Source organism: Aulostomus chinensis, chromosome 3, assembly GCF_037954235.1.
Source record: "Aulostomus chinensis isolate RoL2024-O1b breed Wild chromosome 3, RoL_Achi_v1.0, whole genome shotgun sequence".
In the NCBI taxonomy this organism is placed as follows: domain Eukaryota; kingdom Metazoa; phylum Chordata; class Actinopteri; order Syngnathiformes; family Aulostomidae; genus Aulostomus; species Aulostomus chinensis.
The window spans coordinates 7,385,113-7,402,654 of record NC_141322.1 but is presented as its reverse complement, the minus strand read 5'-3'; the positions used below and the strand labels follow the sequence as shown (position 1 = coordinate 7,402,654).

The 17,542-nt window shown below is 39.7% G+C and overlaps 1 protein-coding gene across 4 annotated transcripts; it reads left to right on the top strand.

Annotated features, from left to right (window-relative positions):
• The first annotated feature begins 1 nt into the window (after nt 1).
• p3h1 (prolyl 3-hydroxylase 1) lies at nt 2–15,944 on the top strand. Of its 4 annotated transcripts, XM_086198403.1 has the most exons (17): nt 2–279; nt 637–719; nt 1,421–1,954; nt 3,625–3,777; nt 4,851–5,040; nt 5,117–5,248; nt 7,743–7,882; nt 8,060–8,149; nt 8,224–8,276; nt 8,361–8,488; nt 8,729–8,856; nt 11,978–12,073; nt 12,681–12,831; nt 13,293–13,410; nt 13,493–13,568; nt 13,651–13,791; nt 14,431–15,944. In XM_086198403.1, the coding sequence occupies exons 3-17, from the start codon at nt 1,421–1,423 to the stop codon at nt 14,896–14,898; spliced, it is 2,598 nt and encodes an 865-aa protein (XP_086054529.1). In that variant the 5' UTR covers nt 2–279; nt 637–719; the 3' UTR covers nt 14,899–15,944. The 4 variants fall into 4 exon arrangements, with proteins under 4 accessions (XP_086054529.1, XP_086054528.1, XP_086054530.1 ...); XM_086198402.1 differs by lacking the exon at nt 637–719; XM_086198404.1 differs by lacking the exon at nt 2–279 and having other exon boundaries at nt 623–719.
• Nucleotides 15,945–17,542: the final 1,598 nt, after the last annotated feature.

The following is a 17,542-nucleotide window of genomic DNA, read 5'->3' as shown; positions in this document are numbered from 1 at the left end:
TGGACAAGTCGCCAGTCGATCGCAGGGCCAACACATTTCGCTCTCATAGCCACACCTACGGTCAGTGAAACTTGTACAGTTTACCGATTAACCTCTTGTATGTGTTTGGACGGTGGGAGGAAGTCGGAGTACCCGGAGAGAACCCACGCAGGAACAGGGAGAACATGCAAACTTCACACACTTAGACCCCATGCCAAGGGCTCGAATCCAGAATCTATAGCTATGAGGCGACAACGCAAACCACTGCACGACTGTACCGCCCGTGTACGACTAAAAATGGTGAATATCAGACCTAACAATAACAATTTTCTTAGTTTATTGACTTTGAAAGATTTTTTTTAAATGCTATAATATTTATTACCTGCTATGCCTGAGCCATTGAACCGAAATTTCATTTGTGACGCAAATCCAAATGACAAATAAAGTCTAAATCTAAAAATATGGATATTTGTCATGAAAAAGTCTATTTATGCTTAAAGCTCTTCATTGACGACATGAAGTGGCTGCCGTGGTATTGTTCATGAAATGTGAAGCTGATGTTCATTAGTTAACATTTTAGAATTTTCTATCATTCAGTATATGTTTGTCATTGAGTGATGGCAACCTTTATTTTGAAACTAATACTTTTATTTTGAGATGTTTTGTTAGGTGCGTTTTCCTGCGGATAGTGAGGGAGAGACCAGAGACGACGATGCCTCACGTGTGCTCCAATTAAGCAGGTGAAGTTAAGATGAACGATACCAAATTAAATGGTTAAGTTTTCCTTATGAAGGAGAAAAGGCCAAGTGTAATTCCCGTCAGAAGGTACGCAGCCAACTGTATTTTCTGTTTGGCTTCAATTTACCTTAATGAGCACTTTTCATGTGTATTTTTTTTTTTTTTTTTTGCAGACGTTATTTTTGATACCGTGTGTGTCTGTGTTTATATTTTAGTTTTTACGGGGAATTGACCTTCAAATAAGCCAGTTTAAAAGAATGCCACTTGCGTTGTCATGCGTACAGGAAACTATGAAATGTTAATTGGAGGTAACCCGTTGGAGCCAAATGAATAATATTAATAACAATAATAATAATAATGTTATTGCTTTAAATGATTGTTTCTTGTTTCTTACATATTCTTAATAAAAACTTAAATCAATCAAATCGGTGACAAGGAAAAACACTAAATGACTTGAATCCGTGTTTTGTAGTATGTTTGTCGATATTGGGAGGGGCAGTTTTTAGCAATCAAAAGAAATAAAGGACAATACATTTAAAAACTCTATTTTTCTGGGCGTTAAGACTTCCCGGAGTTCCTTTAATTGTCGCGTACGGAGGAGGTGGGGGTACCGGGTGGTCACCGGGGCTCCTCCTACAGACGTGTTGCTGACTGAGGAAGAAGTTACAGTCTACTTCTCTCTCGTTCTCTACCGTCCGACTAGATGCAGCACCCTGGCGTCAGGTCCAGGATTGTGTCCCATTGCAGACAAACATTGCCGGTGTCGGTCAGCATGGAGCCCCGCTATGCGCTTGCAGTCGTCTGCATCCTTACACTCCTGTCGTCGGTCAACGCGGATACGATGAGCAGTCCGGTAGTTTTGGAGCCCTATGATTTCCTCTTCGATACTGCGGTGGAAGCCTACTATAACGGGGACTGGCTGTCGGTAATCCTGAACATGGAGAAAGCTGTCCGTAATAAAGCTACAGTCCACAAGGTAAAGGCTCAATGCCGGCTCCGATGCGCCAACCAGACCGCTTTCGGCGAGCCTCTAGACGGTTTAGGAGTTCCCATACCGGGAGCCGGGTCTGTGGAGGACCTGGGCTTCTTCCAGAAAATCCTGAAGCGGGCGGATTGCGTGAAGTCCTGTGAGACCGAGAAACTTGGTTCACCAACTATGCATCAAGTCAGTGAAGAGGTGGAGTTGGAGTTTAGGAAGAGGAGCCCCTATAACTACCTCCAAGTCGCCTACTTCAAGGTAGAAAGTCAAGCTTCTTTACCACTGTATATCAAATGAAGGAGAGAGAGAGAGAGAGAGAGAGAGAGAGAGAGAGAGAGAGAGAGCAAGAGCGCTTTAGGTGCAGATGAAATATACAAAAAGTTTTATTTAGAAAAAATCTTGAACTCAGATGAAAAACGAGGTTCCAAATAGAAGCTGACTGCCCCAACCCCCAAAGCTAAGACAGCCATGCCACGTCTTAAAGTGGAGGCTGACGTCGGAAATGCTGCGTTCAAACTCACCTCAACACAGACTTTACACAAAGTGCCAAGCATGCTTTGCTACCTCTTTAGAGTGTTTTATCTGAGGGGATAGATCAGTGTTTTATCTGTTAATGGTTAACTTTCATCATTTCCTAGACATAAATAAAATTGGAATGATCCCTCAGGGTAACTGCAACTGCACCATATTAACATCCAGTTAACAGGACAGTAGGTTATAAATAATATATCTACAGTGCTACACATTATATCCTGCTTTAGTGATGAGTAACTATGTACACTATATATGAGCGTCTCTCTTACAAAAGAATGATTCCACTGCAGCACAAAGAGATCAATAAAGTGTTAAACATAAAGTTATTATTGCACAGGGGTAGGACAGGAATTGTACTGAGCTTCAACTGTCAGGATTTGTTCTGGGATATTAACTATCAGAAAGACAGAAGACCATGGTAGAGAATTGTAATCAGTTCTGATAAAAGTCTTAAAAATGGAAGAAATCACTACAGCGATTCTTTTATCAACGCATGTGGTCTAAGCAACAGTGTGACAGCAAGGCTGATCAGCAAGATGGCAGAATAAACTAGTTGTGTCCCTGCACAGGGATATGGGGATCACTTTTCTCTTGTTCATCAGTATCTAGGATCATAACCCTGCTCTTTTCACTTTTTGGTTTGTTCCTTATCTTTGTTTTCTAGTAGTCCTCTGAAATCCTGTCAGGGTTGCCATGCTGGCCAACTTCAGCCATCAACTGTAAACAATATGCTCATGGATCTTATGTGTAAGCATATGTGGTAACAAGTAAAGTTGATGAAAGATGTAAACTTGCAGTACGCTAGATTAAATGTGGAGTTTTATTTGTTCTTTAAGTACACTGTGATCTATAAAATAGTTATGCTGCTAGTTTAGTGGTTATACACTTTTAACCCACTTCTTGTTTTTGTTTTTTTTTTAAATACACTTTGATCGAAAAAATCCCTGTTTATTACCACTTTAATAACACTGTTGTGAGCCTGAACACCTGTGGCTCAGTTCCATCCACGTAGTCCTTACCATTCCACCCTAAAAATGAATTGTTTCCATAATCTTATAATGGAACATGCACTTGTGTTAGGTAGTATGGAGTACTGCACTACCTCAAACAAGCAAGTATACTGTATGTTGAACAGTTTTGGATTAAATAGAGTACACTCAGCTACAGGCAAATTATCATTAAAATGTTTGGGATTAGGTGAGAATATTGAATGATGGTTTTCTTAAATTTCTCCTAACTGAGCTAGTTTTGCTGCTCTCTTGACCAGGTGACCCTTGTAAAAGAGATCAAGATCTCAATGGGTAAATTATGTGGTTAAATGAAGGTGAACTTAATTAGGTAATTTTAAGGATCCATCGAAGAGGATGGGCTGAACCAATGTGTGTGTGTTTCAGATAAATAAACTGGACAAAGCGGTGGCCGCAGCTCACACCTTCTACCAAGCCAACCCGGATCACTTGGAGATGAGACAGAACCTGGACTACTACAGAATGATGTCAGGAGTACAGCAAGAGGACTTCAAAGATCTTGAGGCCAGACCAAACATGGTATATACACTAGCTTCTCCATAAATGGATTGTGTGATGTATAATCTCAATTCAGACACAAAAACATGCAGATCAGTTATGCGCTGTTTTTTGTTTTTTTTTGTCAAAAAAATGTTATCCAATTTTCAAATATTCTTTTTTTTCTTCTATGATTTCTCACCATAGAAATGCCTGGACAGAATGTTTGGCTTGAGGGGTTAAATCACACAATGGTACAAATCATATTGTCTAATCCAAGCATCCATACATTTCACGCATATCATGCATATCATGAATATAGCACATATTGCCAGCAAGTCATTACCTTGAGCTCTACTAAAATTGAAACAATATTCAAACTACATTGTTAATTCCTCATAAAATTAAGCTCATTACAAAATTGACCTCTGACATGGGTGTCAAACCTGTCAAATTCAAACCAGTGGCTTAATACCGCTGTCAATAACAACAAATTAGACTCCAACAGTCCATGGTCCATCTTCTTGAGTAGCCTACATGTCCTGTCATGAAACATTAGCTCCGTGCTGCCAACATTTGAAGATGATTGACAGGTGTATTTCATGATCTTATTCGCTAAGATTGGTTGGCACATGCTGACGTAAGAATGTTGTTTATCTTTTTTTAAATTTGATTTTAAGGACCTTGATTTACTAAACTGGAGTTAATCAGTAGAATCAAAGGTATGGCATCAAGGTATAGGTATAGGATCAAAGGAATGACCATCCAAAATTTATACTAAATGCAGAAGCTTCCTTTACAACCAGAGTGTCTGCTTAAAGGTTTGATGGTAGTGAAATTTATATGAAGCATGTGGCGAAGCCCTCACGGTCACCAGATGTCAACTCAGTTGATAACCTACTGTAGGAAAGATCTGAACCAATGTGTAAGACAGTGCTCTCCACCACCTTCATCAAATCACCAAATAAATGATAACTTCTTGAAGAATGATGTACATCCTTCTTATAGAGTTCTAGAGCTTAGAAGAATCTAAGCCAAATATATTGAAGCTGCTTTTGCAGCTCGGGGCAGTCCAGCACTTCACTAAGACCCATCATGTTGGTTTGTCCACGCAGGCTGAGTTTCTGCTGGGGAAGAGCTACTACAGCGACGACTCTTTTGGTTTGGCAGCTCAACACTTTGAATTGGCTGTGGAGGAGTACTTTATAGCTGATAAGGAATGCAGAGCACTGTGTGAGGGAGCCTACAACTACGATGGATACAACTACATGGAATACAGCGCAGACCTTTTCCAAACTATGACAGGTGGCAGAAATATTTGGTTTGTATGCCAAAAGAACCCTTAAAGTTAGTTATGTACAAATGGCTTTCTTTGTGTCAGACCATTACATGCAGGTACTGAACTGTAAGCAGCACTGTTCAGTGGAGCTTGCCTCAACCGCTGGAAGAGACACCCCCTTTGAGGACTTCCTCCCATCACATTTTAACTACCTGCAGTTCTCCTACTACAACAGTGAGTCTCTCAGCCTCTTCTATGTAGGGTTATGTCTTTATGTATGTCTGTCATGTGAATGGCAGTGGAATAACTTTGTTATGACCCACCTGATCACAGATGAACACTCATTAATGTGCAATTAAAAAAATCTGAATTGATATCATATTTATCCTCTAGTAGGGGAAATTACAAGGTGCTTGTACTGTTAAGTACAAATATAATGTGATAAATCTTAACAATAGCAGACTCTGCAAGCAAGGAGTGCTAGCTCAGTTACGTTTTGGTTTCTCAGAAAATTAACAATGGGTTATTGCATGTTTTTCACTACAACAGACATCCGAGCTGTTTTTGATAGTTTTGTCATGTCCTTCCAGTTGAAAAGTATAGTTTCTTGTCTGTTAGTGCTATTAGGCAAAATGCTTGGGGATGCTGTGTTATTTTAAGTGAAGGAAAACCCCCTTGGAGGCAGAAGATGTGTATCGTTTGTGGGATTTTGTATTGATTTAGTTGGATTTTGGAGTAGGCGGCACGGTGGTGCAGTGGTTAGCACTGTCACCTCACAGCAAGAAGGTTCCGGGTTCGAGCCCTGGCTCGGGTACGGGATCTTTCTGTGTGGGTTCTCTCCGTGTCCTCCGGCTTCTTCCCACCATCCAAAGACATGCAATTGGGGACTAGGCTGATTGAATACTCTAAATTGACCGTAGGTATGAATGTGAGTGTGAATGGTTGTCTGTCTATATGTGTTGGCCCTGTGATGGACTGGTGACTTGTCCAGGGTGAACCCCGCCTCTCTCCCGTAGTATCTGGGATAGGCTCCAGCCCCCCCGTGACCCTTAACAGGAATAAGTGGAAGAAAATGGATGGATTTTGGAGTTACATGAAACTGAGAACGTATTGCTGCATATGGTTTTATTCAGTCTGATGTCCATGTGTCTAGTGGTATAGTCAGTTTGTAAATCTGGGTCAGTTCTGTTGAGAATTATTGCTGCCTGTCCTTCACAGAGAACTATCATTATCAAATGATAGTTTATCAATAGCATTGGAAAAAAGACTCAGTTTATTAAGCTGTCTCATAATGGTATCCATAGAGCAGTGAAAGAATGAGTCCTTGAACTTAAAAATAAGTTAACATCATTGAATGTGTGCTTCCCTTATCACAAAGTCATTGTGTTTTTGGTTAAACACCTATAATATGGTCTGTGGTTAAGCAGTACTTTGCCCTACAAGTGCTTTTGGTCACTTCTACATATATAGCGATTGACAGGAAACAACAGCAAATCTGTCAAGAGATGTCAATTTACAAACTCTCAAGTGTATGGTCCAGCATAATGTATTTCTTCCTAGTACAACATTATGCGCAGTCGTCAACAAATACTTTGATTTGTGCCTAAATTGAACCATGACACTCCCAGTTTTGTGCTACTATGAATAAGTGGGAACCAGAGTGACCAGCTGGCACATTTATTGAACAAACTGGTTAATGCTCCTCCAGGATATTTTAATGTTTTGTTTTGAGGCATATAATGCATCAGTAAAAACCTTGCATTCATGTGTTTTTAAACAGCTGTTGCTAGCAATTGGTTTAAGGAGTCAACAGAGGTTGTTAAGGAAATTCAGTAAAAACAGAAGCAGAAGAAGTGTGAAGTTTTGTAAAGTCCTAAAGTTAGCTTTGTACTTCTAACCATTGCATTTATTCTTAAAAAAAAATCATAAAATTGGTGTTTTTTAATGAAGAGGATCTTGCTGAATAAACTGTGTAGTCAAGTTCATATGTCACATACTTACAAGTTGTAAACTTTTTTCACCACCGAACCTTTTCTGCAATATTCCAAAATCCAATACATCAATTCTATTTGCTTTTGGTCAAGGGAACACATTATGATGCTTATTTCCTGTTGGACTACAAAAATATATCATCCCTGCACCATTCTAGTCTCAGTTCAAATGAACAGTCCTATTTCATGGCTGCATCTCACACAGTTGTGATGCTGTTATGGTGACAAAGCCAGTCCACAGACATGTAAACACTTGCCATCATAAACATCACTTTTTAGACTCAAGGCTTTTCAGGCAACATTTACATCTTTCCAGCTCTCCCGTTGACAAATATATAATAGGCAATTAAGGTCAGTAGCAGTAACAAGACAGAAGTCTAAAAACATTGATTAAAAATATAGACATGGGAATTATAAAGACATTATAAATGTATAAATTATGGTATAAATATATACATATCTTGTATACTGTACATCATAGATTATATAAAGAAACTACAGAAAAATTCTTGAAATACTCCAAATAAACAGACAAACATACATTTTCAGTCATTTAATGTTTTTAGAGGCCCAGTGGTACTCCTCATGGGGACTAAACTGATATTCAAGAGTGGTGCCATTGGCCAATAAGACAGTTTAATGTACTGTGAATGTATGCATTTATACTTATGCAGTAACTTCAATGGAAGAGACCTTCTGCTCATGCCTTCCTCTCCCTCTGTCTGTGTCCTCTCCAGGTGAGAAGTATGAGAAGGCCATTGAGTGTGCGAAAACCTTCCTTCTTTTCCACCCAGAGGATGAAGTGATGAACCAGAACCTGGCCTACTATTCTGCTGTGCTGGGTGATGACAGGGCAGCTACCATATCTGCCAGACAGGTACAATCAGGCTTACTACCACTGTTTAGTGAAGGCAACAAACAGTAATTCAGACCACACAGCTCCCTGTGTGGCGAAATAGCTTTCAGGTTTAATGTCTTTTTTATAGCTTTATGCAATTGAACATTTAAGAATTAACCTAAAAAATTTCTGTGCAACAACTATTTTACCCCACAGGTGGTGAGATGGTTCATTCAGCAATCCATTTTGGAGAAGGAACTGCTCTACTTTGGATATGAAGTCTTTGGAATCACCTTTGTTGACCCAGTAAGTGAATACATTGTTGTTTTTTTGTCACACTTTGCTAATTTAATTTGGATTAACCGTCATGTTTTATTCAGGACAAGTGGACTCCTGAGGACATCATGCCTAAGAAACTGAGAGAAAAACAGAAGTATGAGCTGATACATTGCCACACACATTTGTACAGGGTGTGTATAATATGCTGCTCATGGTTTTATCGTCCTGTGTGTCTCAGGGCTGACAGAGAGACTGCCGCAAGGATCACAGAAGAAATCGGAAACCTGATGAAGGAGATTGAGACCCTGGTTGAAGAGAAAAAGAAGGATTCTTCAGAGTTGGCCAGCATGATAGTGCCAGAGGAAGGTGAATAAGAGTACCGACGTCAAGTTTGACCCAAACAACCCTGAGAGCAACCAAAATGGAAATACACCTTCATCTGCCACCTAAGCAGTTTTTGTATTTAACCATATTACAGTATGAAAATAAAAAAAAACACAGATGTGATTGAATCAAATCAAAATGACATTTTCTACCCCTAAATTTGTACTTTTCATGGCTGGTAGGTATTGTACTGAAATCCTCAATGGGATGTTTCTCTTCTAGATGGTCCTTTCCTGTATGATGACATCAAGGTGACTATGACGTCCAAGCAGCTGAATGGCTCTCAACGGGTTCTGCTGGACGGGGTGATCACAGATGATGAGTGCAGAGAGCTACACCGCCTCTCCAATGTGAGTTGTCTAGAGAATTAAGACCTTTACTGCCTTTATAACAAAAGCTATTAGATTATTTTCTGCAGGTCATCTTATCTAAAAGCCATTTATTTCACACCGTAGAGGCAGCATGCCTCAATCAATTAAAGGTCACTGGTTGGGACAGGCTGTAACACAAGGTTATTATCAATTTATTAGGAACTTTCTGTAGTTGTATGATAGAATATACTAATAGGTAATATCTAATAGCTAATTGTAAAATAATTCCCCCAAAAAATCCCTAGTAAATTCCCCATCACCTATGCCATATCACCATTGGATGAGGATATAAGGAATAGATAGTTGGATGATTGGTTTTATATGCAAGCTATCGCCAATTTAAATTGTTTATCATAGGTTTAAGCTCTGAACGTATCATCATACGCAGATTTTTGACTTCTAAACAGTCCTTACACAAGTCTTGTGAGACATAAACTTCATAAACAAAACTAGAATGTAAATAGTTGCCTTCATCAAAATCACTTCAACCCTCAGTACATACAGTATATCATACATGTCCAAAACTAAAGTGTTCTAAGTACCAGATTCTATAAAAACCATCAAATTCAAGCCTGACTGACTCTGATGAAAACAACTGTTAGATAGTTGTCTAAAGTTCAAGCAGTATGATGAGGGCCCTGCTTAATGAGGTTCTAAACATGTCAACAGTTCAGTATGTTTCAATATTTATCTTTACAATATTGTTTCACTTGAGATTTTAATGAAAGTTTAATGATCTGTTTGTTCCCTATTTTTTCATGTTTGTAAAATACATCATAAAAAAACAAATTTTTTAGGCTTTTATTTCTATTCTTCTGCACAAATGACATGTTTGAGTTCTCCCTATTCAAGCACATGTTGTTTCCTAGTCAGTAGCCCACAGTCAGTAACACCCCATGTACACATCGTAGGAAATGTGATCTGTACCTGGATGTTATCTTTAAAATAAAAAATGCATATAAATGCATACATCTGGAGGTAATCTGGCTGGTATCGTGAAAGGATTTTATGCAGGTATAATCAGAATCCATACCACACACGCTAACCTCTACACCAGAACACCATCACTCTGCTCTATAGTAATCACTGATGCTATCTGAATCTGGATGTGCACGTAATTCCGTCACCCCCCACTCACCCAGTGTTATTGTTCTCTTCTTATGTTATTGAAACACTAGATGGTGCAACTTGAACACATCTTCAGTGATGAACTGGGGTTATAGGGTGTTTCAGGTTGTACATGATTATACACGACTTAGCTGAGGGTGATCAGCCTTTGACCTGTGTCCAAGTCACCAGCTACATCATTGATCACCTTTCTATAGCCACAACCTTCTAAGTTCTTTTTCTGCAACTTTGATGTTGTCCTTGGTGGTTCTTCTTTCTTCCAACTCTTTGATACCAAGGAGACTGAGTGGTCAATTTAGTGACTACTGTGCAAACCTCTTGCAGTCCTCCTCAATGGGCTGGTAGTGGGCATTCCACCCACTCCTTCTGCAGTCCTCTACCAGTTTGAGGTGCTTGGCTCTCTTGCACTCTCTAGCCTCTTCCATCCAGTCTTCCCAAGGAACAGTGAGTTCTACTAACACCACTTGCTCTGAACAGTGAGATCTTAAGACCAAACCTGGCCTGAGTGCTGTTCTTGGGATGTGTTGTGGGACCTTCAAGTGCTTCCTTAGGTCTACTTTCAGTTGCCAGTCAAGAGCTGAAGGTAGCAGCCCAGTTGAAACCCTGTGCTCCATTTGCATTTTTTTCCCCTGCCTTGACAAAGGTGATGTGCCTTGTTTGGAGCTGATGTTTACTCTGCTGGATCCTGATACAGATGGTGTCAGCTACTGCCTTCAGCACCCGGTCATTACACCACCCCTCTCCCCAAGGCTTTTGGGCAGCAGCTCAAGATGTGCTCCAAGCAACCTCTTGCTGGGATCTGTGGGTTACAGCAAGACCCCAGCAATGTGGGTTGGATTGGCTTGAAAGGACTTTATTCAATGACTGGATCAGAAACTAGAGTCTGGCTGGTTCTGACTTCCAAAGGTCTGTCCAGGTAATCGTTGTTTCATGGTCCCACTCAGTTCCAGCTCCCTTGCTACAATGTTCCACCCCTGCTTACCTCCAATATTTATAACAGACACTGATCTGCAACCCAATGGATATTTTCACTCCACCCGTCGCCCTCTAAATTTTGCCAAGCAACATTTATTCAGCATGAGAAATGCAGGGTTGTCAGCTCTGAAAATAATCTATTGAGATCCAGCCAGTAAGACATTTAGCTACACATGTTTATATCTGTCAGATATGAAGAAAATAGCCCATTTTATACCACACCAGGTGAAGATCCAAGCTCCTTCTCTATTCCTTTGAAATAATGTTAAATAAAAACCACGACTGTTCTCTGACTATAGCTCTTCACTTTCCAACTGCAGTTTATGATTAATATAAGACTTTATGTTATTGATGGCTTTAATCAACGCAACCTCTGAAGACTACAAAACACAGTATCTGGATCCCCGGTGGTCTCCAGCCATTTTGATAGCTTGTCGTACCACCACTTCTTCAGGACAAAGATTTGATCTTAATCAGGATAATGAGAACCTTTAAAAATACCAGTGACAGTGGCAAAACCTGCATAGAAATGGTTTGTAGTTTGAATGTTAAAACTGTTATTGTAGAATTTTTGATTAAAATTATAATAAACCTCAATTCATGTGTGTATTGTGTCTGTAGTAACAGATTCACAGTGAAACACCACTTGACTTTTTTAGCAGCAGAGGGCACTGCTGCTCAATTTAATACACAATGCTGCTCTAAGAATTTGAAAACTTCGTATAAATTCATGTCACTAGATATTACCTATCAATTTTCATCACAAATGTATTGTGGAGTGTAATCTAGTATTTGTTTGGACTGCCTTGATTTTGTCTTGAACTATGAAATATTTTTAAGGAATTGACATTCTTAGTTTAAACCTGCAATTCTGAATTAGGAATAACTAAGAATTTTTTCTCTTTTTTGTCATAAAACTCTCCCATCCCCTCATGTCAATTGGATTGTGTGTATTTAAAGCCAAAATGTCTGAGTTGATGATGTATACATTTTCCAGGCAGCTGCTCTCAAAGGTGACGGGTACAAGGGGCGCCCTTCCCCTCATTCTCCCAGTGAGATGTTTCAAGGAGTCACTGTCCTGAAAGCTGTCAAGGTATGTGGCTCTGCTATTAAAGCAGAAACTTTTCCTGAGAAGTCCATGAATTCCATCAAAAGGGTAATCACTTTTTAGCAGGATTATACTTTACAGGAATACCAGCCTGATTTACCAGAAACTACCAGCCTGGATTACAAGAAACTATCTGATGGATTTGCCAGAAATGATCAGACCAGTTTAATCAGAAACTCCCAGATTGATTTACCAGAAACTACTTGACTGATTTACCCGATACTACCAGGTTGATTTACCAAAGGTGTAAGGCAAATTGCATAATTGCCAGGCTTATTTACCGGAAACTCCCAGCTTGATTTACCAGGAGCAAGCTGACTAATTTAGCAGAAACTAAATGACTGAATTACCAGAAACTACCAGCCAGATTTGCCAGAAACTACCAGACTGATTGAACAGAAAAAATGGGTCACAGAAGAACTCTTCCAGTTTTGGGGCAGACCATTTTAACATCTGGACATTTGTTCTTCTATGAATCAAATTACTGGCTTAAGGTTTTTACAGCCTTGGCCTTTGTGCGTGTACAATGTTCTGATGACAAAAGAAACTTGGAAATAGTTTCCCTGCTTGTTTTATTCTTTGACCCCTACAGTTGGGACAGGAGGGGAAGGTTCCACTCAAGAGCGCTCAACTGTTCTATGACCTTAGTGAGAAGGTGAGGAAGGTTTTGGAGTCTTACTTCCACCTGAAGACTCCACTTTACTTCTCCTTCTCACACTTAGTGTGTCGTTCGGCCATTGATGGTAAGTCAGACCCTGACAATAACCGTTGTTGCATAATAATGAACAAATACATCCAGGAAAAACATGGAAACATGATTCCAATATGTGTAGTTGGACAAGGAGCACAAAACACATATTTTCTTTTAAGAATATATGAATATTTAGTTTTTATTTGAAGGCTTTTTATTCTTTTGGGATAAATTATTATCATGCTAGGAAAGAGTGCAGTACATTCCAGTGGACCACAATGCCAGCCAGTCATAAAATTGTTGAAGGTAATTTTTGATAAGCTGTTTTTTTACTCTAGTTCCTACACAGGTCGGATCAGTCTCACTAACTAATTATTATGATAGCAGATGTTATCAGTCATTATGAACAACCTTCACATGACACATTATCAACATTGGGAATATTATTCCTTGTAAATAGAAAAGGTGTTGATAAGATTCCCTCAGGCTATCTCTGTGCTGATGATTATTCAGTGGAACAGGAAAACCGGAAGGATCTGAGTCACCCTGTCCATGCGGACAACTGTCTGCTCATCTCTGAGCTCAATGAGTGCATTAAGGAACCTCCAGCATACACACACAGAGATTACAGGTAAGCACATTCTCAAACAACGTAGGTACAATATCCCTGAAGGAAAACAGGAAGATAACCTCCAAATGTGTCTCTCTTCAAGTGCCATCCTTTATCTCAATGATGACTTTGAAGGAGGAAATTTTATCTTCACTGAGTTGGATGCCAAAACAGTCACGGTATATATTCAACCACTCTTCACATCATCTTTGAATCTTTAGCTGTACTGCTATTGGATTGTCTCTCTCCGGACCTCTACAGGCTGAAGTGCATCCAAAGTGTGGCCGTGTGGTTGGGTTTGGAGCAGGAAAAGAAAACCCTCATGGTGTGAGAGCTGTCAGCAAGGGTCAGAGGTGTGCAGTAGCACTTTGGTTCACCCTGGATCCTTCTCATGAGGAAAAGGTATGAGCTTTTTATGTAGACAGTATTCATTTTGTCCTGATAGTTTTACCAGCCACTGTGAGAACATTCAAATGAGTTTATCTGGAGCAAACCTTTTGAGGGAAAGCGAGAATTCTTAATTGCCCATAAACTGTTTTCTGGAAGCACAAAACTAGAATACCAAGACATTGTTCACATTTATTTGCTTCTCTAGTCAAAATTGTGATTCCTATTCCTTGAGATGGATGTTTTATCATCCCTGTGCTGATAGATGTTTGTGCAGATTTGTTTTTCACATTTATCAGTCACGTTCTTAAAACAATTGCCTAAGTCATTTTTTTTGACAATTTAAAAAAAAATCGAAATCAACTCCTTATGATGTTTTATCTCCCTTTTTTGTGTTTTTGAAAAACTTGACAAAAATGACTTGGGCGATTATTTTAAGAAGGTGACGTTGTTTAATCAGTAGGGTTGAAGACATGTATCTACATATAGGACTTATTACGAAGCAGTTAGTTTGGAGATAATCATGGCTCTCACACTGGTTTGATCTGGATTTTATAATATTTAGATTATTTTGATTGTCTCTTGTCCTGGTGTTGCAATTCCTAATTGGGACATTGTGCTATATTTTTTTCAATGCATCCATTCGCTCTGTAGGAGAGAATCCAGGCTCAGGATATGCTGAAGATGTTTTCCACTCCTGTGAATGAGGAATTCAGCTTAAAGGAGGCAACAGACAGCTCAAATCACCAGCCAGAAGCACCAGAACCTCTCACGGGGGCAGACCAGGAGAAAGTGGATAATAAACAAGATGATAAAGCAGCTGAGCAGAAGGCAGACACACCAGCTTATTTACAGGCTGATAAACCAGCAGACGCATCCAAGGATAAAATGAGCAAACCAACAACTAAACCTAAAACTGCTCCTAAACCAAAGGTCAAGACAGACAAAGTCAAACCTTCAACTAAAACAGGTACAAAACAGACAGCCAAAACACAAGCCAAGCAGGTTGACAAAAAACAGGCAAAAAAGCCTGCAAAAGTTGCAGCCAAAAATGATTCCAAAAAAGCTAAAGCTGCCACCACATCAGCCTCAGACTCTCCGCATGGCAAAGAAGAGTTGTGATTAAACACTACCTGTGACTGTTTCCATGTGTTGTTTATGTTCTAATATTTTGTAAAAGCTCTTTTCTGTGGGTGTGCTGGATGAAAACACAGAGACATGATACTAAAATATTATGTGTCATTTAGTTGGTTTTGGAGGGACCAAGATATTAAAGTGAGTTCAGCCATATCTAGGAAATACTGAGGGACTGCTGTATTTAAATCCTCACTTTAACTCCTGTTGTTAACGAAGTGCCCCAGATCACTGTGACTATTTTTATTTGGCCTCCAAAACTGTGTTTGATATAGATGTAAAAGGGTGGCAGCAGGTGATAACTCTGGAAACTTAAGAAATAAAAGTGATGTTTCTAGATTGTGTAATCCATCCATCCATCCATATTCTTTTGCTTATCCTGTTAAAGGTCGTAGGGGGGCTGCCTGCAGGGGCGGGGTTCACCCTGGACCGGTCACCAGTCCATTGTAGGGCCAACACATATAGACAGACAACCATTCGCTCTCACAGCCACACCTACGGTCAGTTTAGAGTATCCAATTTTCCTAGTCCCCTCTTGATGTCTTTGGACTGTGGGAGGAAGACGGAGTACCTGAGAGAACCCATGCAACTACACACAGAAAGACCCCCTGCTGGAGCCGGGGCTCAAACCCAGAACCTTTTGCTGTGAGGTGATAGTGCTAACCACTACACCACCGTACTGCCACAGATAGTGTAATGGCATTTACAAAAACAAAGACATCCTACAGTACTCAAAGCTCACACTGGGTGGCAGGATGGAGATATTCCTCAGACTGTCAGACTCCGTCACTGAAGCAACCCATAACAAAATCCCTTTTGACAAAAAGTTCCACAGTTGTCAACTTCAAGGTCCTTGGAACCCTGCTGAATACTTCCAAGTCTCCACTGTCACTTAAGGGCTTCAAAGCTCTGCAGATTTGAACACAAGCTCTGTATGTTTATCTGATTTTAAAAGGAATTGGAACTGGATTTTAAAGTGGATTATTGTTATTGATACATTACAATAAATGCTTCACTGCATATGCCTGACAATAAAGCTACAGTGCTTTCTACTTGGCAAAAATTAATATTTTTTTTCTGCTTATATTTATATTAAGATTTCAGATACTTGTACGAACCATACTTTTCATAAAATTAGCCTGTCTACACAATAGATAAGTGCCAATATTTTTAAAATTTGTGCTACATGACCAAAGAAGGAGGGCTAGAACTCTATCCTTGGTCATAAGGCAGAAAACCTGCCACAACCACATATGCACTGGGCTCACTACCGTCCTTTCCTGGGCTGCCATTATATTGTTGCAGCTGAGGCACCTTATGCTCAGACTTCCATTTCTAGTTGCTGGGTTTGGTAACAATATGACAGACAAGCTTTTGTTGATGGTATGGTTGGTCATTCGAGCAAATAACACCTTGGGGATGTTTGCCATGTTGTGTTAACTCAGATCTTTTACAAGTTAATGTACACCATGTGGTTGATGCCCATGAGGGGCATTAAATCAAGTCAGTTAAAATTATTCAACAGAAGATTACTTCAATGATGGAAAACAAGACAGTATACTGTGCATTTAATACTGATGTGGGCTATGTGTAAAAGTAGAAGAAAATGTAGCAAGTGTAGTTTAGATCCATGCAATTTGAATATTCATCATGGAACAATGCTATTTCGGAAGCAGTTGAGAGAAAATAAGAGCAGAGACTGCACAGAGTCCATAAGTATATGTGTTGTGGCTGCCTGTGCTCATCCAGCCAGCTGTTTTTTCTCTGCTTTCACCTCTTTAGTGGTCTTTGGGCTTCTGCGCTGAATGTTGGGCCATGTAATAAGCAATGATGTCTTCTCTTTCTCTCTCCCTCTCTATTTTATTTCTCTCTCTCTCTCTCTCTCATACACATACACACACACACACACACACACACACACACACACACACACACACACACACACACACACACACACACTCACATGCAATAGTCCCTCATTTTATTTAATTATGACCAAAAGTCAAAACTTCATTCTATAGGTTGAACCTAAAATGTTGCTTAGCTAAAGTATTTGGTTGGGAAAAGTAATAGTTAAAGATCACTGACCATTCTAATCCCCCTATTAGTTACAGCAGGTATTTAGGCTGTCAACATGACAAAATGAGATTTATTTAAGGTACATTTTTTTGGTAACCTCAACAAACAAGTGCTTCATGTTCCACACTCTAAAACAGTGGGGAGCAGCTTATGACATAAAACTGAGGTTTTCACCAGTGACAATAACACATAAGGAAATTCTAACTTCCTTAGCATGAGGTGGAGGATAAAATAACATTCCCTCCCTTATTTCGAAGACTGTCTCAAGTAACATGTAACCAGAATATGTTTTTTTTTATTTTTTTTTTATTTCATTACACTGTAATGATACAAAGGTAGTTAAAATCTCCAACCTTGTTGCCATTATTATCCATTTAAAGCCATGAAGTCATACTTACCTAACATGGATAGAGCCTGATTTTGGGGGGGGGGGGGGGGGGGGGGGTACCAGGGCACCAGTTTTACAGTCGCCCTTTGACAGTCTTGGGATCATGGAACAAGCAGCATAGTCTAGTCTGAAGTAGTCAGTATAGTGTAATAATCTAACCCCACC

Excerpts from the sequence above, each read along its gene's own strand:
- p3h1 (XM_086198402.1), top strand. The coding sequence starts at position 100 with ATGTGTTTGGACGGTGGGAGGAAGTCGGAGTACCCGGAGAGAACCCAC. Across the intron at positions 5,041-5,116 it reads CCTTTTCCAAACTATGACAG|ACCATTACATGCAGGTACTG; the intron begins GTGGCAGAAATA and ends TCTTTGTGTCAG. Across the intron at positions 8,857-11,977 it reads AGCTACACCGCCTCTCCAAT|GCAGCTGCTCTCAAAGGTGA; the intron begins GTGAGTTGTCTA and ends TACATTTTCCAG.